The sequence below is a fragment of the Carlito syrichta genome, unplaced genomic scaffold, assembly GCF_000164805.1.
Source record: "Carlito syrichta isolate Samal-C Ts95f unplaced genomic scaffold, Tarsius_syrichta-2.0.1 Scaffold305085, whole genome shotgun sequence".
NCBI lineage: Eukaryota > Metazoa > Chordata > Mammalia > Primates > Tarsiidae > Carlito > Carlito syrichta.
Window position 1 is genome coordinate 214042 of NW_007249181.1, and position 4864 is coordinate 218905.

General features: G+C 37.2%; 1 protein-coding gene across 3 annotated transcripts in view; it reads left to right on the forward strand.

Moving 5' to 3' along the window:
• MOSPD2 (motile sperm domain containing 2) overlaps positions 1-4407 on the forward strand; it is a 52788-nt gene extending 48381 nt beyond the window's left edge. Inside the window, exons 14-15 of one of the 3 annotated variants that reach the window (XM_021713953.1) lie at positions 781-883; positions 3468-4407. In XM_021713953.1, the coding sequence (XP_021569628.1) occupies positions 781-883; positions 3468-3509 (145 nt within the window). In that variant the 3' untranslated portion in view covers positions 3510-4407. Of the gene's footprint in view, positions 1-780; positions 884-1457; positions 1777-3467 lie in introns of those variants that run through there. The other 2 variants (XM_008061103.1, XM_021713954.1) reach the window with 2 other exon arrangements.
• The last annotated feature ends 457 nt before the right edge of the window (positions 4408-4864 follow it).

A 4864-nucleotide genomic window follows, 5' to 3' on the forward strand; every position in this document is an offset into this window, starting at 1 on the left:
AGACCTGCCTGGGCAACTTGGTGAGACCTCATCTCTACAATAAATCAAAAATTAGCTGGATGTGGTAGCGCACGCCGGTAGTTCCAGCTAATTGGAAGGCTGAGGTGGAAGGATCGCCAGAGCCCAGCAGGTCGAGGCTGCGGTGGCCGCTCGGAGCATCCACTGCACTCCAGTCTGGGCGACAGAATGAGACTCCAACTCAAAAAAAAAAAAAAATTTCTGTGGGCTTTTTGGCCAAAGATATGGTTATGACAATATTTTAGAAGGGTAAGAAACACTGGTATAGAGGGTATTGGAGATTAATTTGAAGTTTGAATGTAACAGTTCCTCAGTGAGAAGTTATTTTTGGTTTTGTTATGTATAAGTTGCTTTGTTGTTGATTTACCAGTTCCTGGTGGCTTTCTTTTCTGTAACAGAGGGTATCATTGTTCTCTCACAAAAGTAGGAAGGAGGTTTGGTGGTTGGGTACTGAAGGCCCAAGGAACTTTCTCCTATCTAGAAATGGTGGTTTCCTTCAGATTGTAAGATATTTAGATTAATTCTGTATACCATATAAAAAACTTGCCATTGAATCCTGTGGGTTACTGAGCAGAATCTGCAATCTAGTGTGTTCTTCATACATGCATTAAGAAGCTAGAAGATAAATATACACTGAGCTGTTACCTTAGGTGAACCTGGGGAGAGGAATGAGGACTTTTACCTCTGTTACACAGACTTCTGTGCTTAACTTTGTTTTGTATTCTACTTTTAAGAAGCTGTGTTTCCTTTGGATTTTCATAGGTTAAGATGCCATACTGTTGAAAGCAGTAAACCAAACACTCTTACTTTAAAAGATAATGCTTTTAACATACCAGATAAAACCAGTGAAGATATATGTCTACAAGTAAGTATACTTTCTTCCTAACTAAAACCAAGTTGTTAATGCTAATCAACATTAGAAATCTATTTTTTCCCACCCATGTAAGGAAAAACCTTTGGCATAGAAACAACAGAAAGGCTGTCTTCTTTGTTAAGAGGAATGGTAAAGTGGTGAGTTACTTTTGGAGAGCTACTAGCTTTTTAAAAGTTCTGGACATGTTTAGCAAAATGCAAGATACTTTGGGGAGTATCAAAGAATTTGATCTTGCAGAAAAGTACCAAGTCATGCATTTAAATTGTAAAAGAGACAAGGGCTCTCTAAGTGACTGATGGTAGCACAAGGGTTTCTGTACCTCCAAGAACTGATTCCTCTGCGCCTGTCTCAACTAGAAATTTAGACCTTTCAGAATGAGACTAAGCAGAGACCCGTGTGTCTCACGAGCAAATCTTGTGCCTTGTTGCATTCCCACCTTCTAGCCTTTCAGAGTAGATGGACCCCATCCCTTCAGTGGTTGCATTTCTAATATTCCTGTTTGTCATGCCCATGATTGATGACTGTTTTATTGATACAAATCTTTCATCCCTTTTTCCCTCTTCAGCTCAATCGTTTACTAGAAAGCAATAGGAAGCTTGAAGACCAAGTTCAGCGTTGTATCTGGTTCCAGCAGCTGCTGCTTTCCTTAACAATGCTCTTGCTTGCTTTTATCATCTTTTTCTTCTATTCATTGTACAGTTAAAGAAGTGGTGCAGCTCCTTCATCCATTATTTGGAAAAAGTAACAGACTTAAAACTTCTCTACCAAGATACTAAAAGTATTGCACATCTGTACTTCCTAAAAGGAAATGTGCAACATGTAGAGGGGAACACATACATGTCTTGATATAAACTGTTAGAATAAAGAAATGCTGGAGAAATTGATTATAAGAGACTATAGCTATTTAGTAAAGTAAGTAAAGGCATATCCATTGTATAAATTAATAGTTTATAATTTATTTTTTCCTTTTGAATTGAATACTTTCAAAACTTAAGTTTTATCATGTAAATACATTAGCTGAACTGAAAAGTATAAGTAACATGCTTTGTTGCAGCCAAAAATGTAATCTGCTTTTTTATGACAGAATTATTATAGCTGAGCCAACTTATTAGCTTTTCTATACTATGTATATAGAAGAACATGTATATTGAAAAAGAAAACATACTTATACAGAGGAATTTATGTAATCATGATTTTGTAGTTTTGAGAATTACTTCCAGATGATGGTCAATATTCTTTTGGAATGTAAGCCTATTTAATGCCAAACCACCTTAGCCTTTGTTTCCCGGTGTTCCTTAACAGCCTGCCTTTTATTAACATCAGGCTTTTTTATGAACACTCTCATTTTGGTAGAATTTGGAAAACTAAGTGTGGTTGGACTTTCTTTGAATTCTGTTAGTAATGCCCAGAAGGAAAGTCTTCAGCAGTCCCCTGTCCAGTCATTTTTATGCAGCTTCATGTTGTCCACTAGGCCTGGACACTAAACTGTTTGCCTAATTTATCATAAAGGCCCGATCCTCCATTATTCCATCTTCATCCTCATTCCAGAGCAGAGCAGTCTCTCTGTGGACCAAGAATTGTACCACCTCCACCCTCATTTCTAAATGAAAGGTGTTAAATAAATGTTTTGAAAAGTTAGTTTTTTGAGATGCCAGGGAAATTAGTTAATTAAGTTGTAAAATGTTCCTTATTAAAATCAGCCCATTAGCCGGGCTCGGTGGCTCAGCCTGTAATCCCGCACCTTTGGGAGGCTGAGGTGAGTGGATTGCCTGAGCCCGCGGGTTCGAGACCCACCTGGACAGCGAGACCTCATCTCTACAATAAATCAAAAAATCAGCCGGGCGTGGTGGCGCATGCCTGTAATTCCGGCTACTCAGAAGGCTGAGGTGGAAGGATCGCTGGAGCCCAGCAGGTCGAGGCTGCGGTGGCCGGGAGCGGCCGCTGCACTCCAGTCTGGGCGACAGAGTGAGACTCCAACTCAAAAAGTAATAATAATAATAGTAAAAATAAAATAAAATAAAATCAGCCCATGAAAAGGAAACTTAACAAAATAATAGTGTATCTATAAGGGTGAAAAGAAAAAAAAATTTTAAATAGAAATCCAAGTGTCAGCTTTCCATTTATAGTGAAAAATGTAACTCATAATGAACTGCAAAACCTTCAAACCAGGACCAATTGACTTACGTGATATTATGCTTTTGGTACAGTGATATACCCATCTGGTATTCCTAAATTCCTAAAAAGATACACTTCGTAGTAGCAGAGGCTAATGAAATGAGTTTGTTTTCTCCTTAACATGACCAGTTTCAGTCCAAGTTGGTTCACATGTACGTCTTTCATATGGAAAAAAAATAGTCTGTTTGCAAAATAAATTGTGGGTTTCGATTGAGCCATGTTTGGAGATTTATGATTATCCTGAGGTATACTGGTGTTGGTTTTCATCCTAAGAAGTCTATCCCGAAATTGAGTTATGAAGAATGATAAAAAAGAGTTCCTTCAAAATCGGCCTAGGAAATAAAACCTTAAAAGGACACTGGTGTGCTACTTTGTCTTAATTTGGGCTTTTCTATTTCAGTTTGCCACCTCCAGATGTGAAACAGACTGCAGTCCACCCTAAGTACTGTGCACAATATCTCCCTGTGTGTGTGCACAGTGGCCTCCCCTTACATGGTAGATTTTTGGCCTACTATAATCTAATCTCAAAGTATCTGTGTATGTTTTTTTGTTCCTCAGCAAATAAATGAGGAAATAATTACAACCAAGATTGGACCTGTACTGTCCTAACGGTGTCCCTTTAATGTTTCTTAAGAAAATTGTGTTGACCCACTAAAATCTCCTTGCTCAATGTCTGGTCAGTTGAATTTAATAACATATCTTGTTAGTGTTTGTGTGTCTATTAAATGTGACTAAGCAGAATGACTGAAAATTAACTATAAAATCAAAGGCTTCAAAACTTTTGTACTTGTCTTGATTAATCATATATATTTACACTTGATTTTATTCTGTCTTCATTTGGTTTTACTTAATCACAACTGCATGATTATTTTTGGTACTCTAATTAATAATTTTATTTTGAATTATGTCATTACTTGTTCATGACCAAATTACCAAGGACCAACATTTAGATTTAGATTTTTGTTTTCACTTGGGAATGGAAATTAATAGATTTTCCATGAAAGCATTAATGAAATATTAGCTTGATCTGCAGGTAGCCTAAAAATACAATTGCTGGTAAACCTGGCCTCAAATTTCATAGTACCGTAACTGTTTTTATATCTTGCCACTAATTTTGACTGGATTTAATAGCACTTTATTGTACAATTACAAAAAATATATTCCTAGAATTGTTGCCAGTGTAATTTCTCTAATGTTCTGGTGCTTTTCATATATTTTCAGTATTTTTATTACTATATTGGTATTTTCTTTGTATAAATTGATCAAAAGAACATGTTTTCTATTTTAATATGTTTTAGAAAAATAATTACATTTATGAAATAAATATCATCAGGAAAAAACCTCTGGTCTCTAATTGATAAAGCATCTTGAAGAAAGTCAACATTCAGACTTACTCAGACTTTTTAAAAACTATAGTAGTAATTCCTTTTGGCTCTGCTTTGCATTTTTATAAAGACAATGCTGCAGGCTTCCAAACATGCAATCCCATATCAGGTAAGCCTATTCATTAGTGTGTCCTGTTTCTCCTCGTCCCTGTGTCAAGTTTGGCTGCTTTTCAGTACAGTTCTCTGTTTTCCCCAAATTTAGCATTGGACTCACTGTCATGGCTTGGAGCTCATTGAGCCATTGCTGTCAGAAATGTCCATGGTTTCCCCTATCCTAGGATCCATATACCATCTCACCCGATGGGAGGGAGCAGGACACAGGCTAACAAGAAGTCCTGACTGCCAGGTGCATAGAAGGTGGCAATGGGGCCCTGTCTGTCTTGAAATCAGTCACATGTGCATGGCCTGGGAC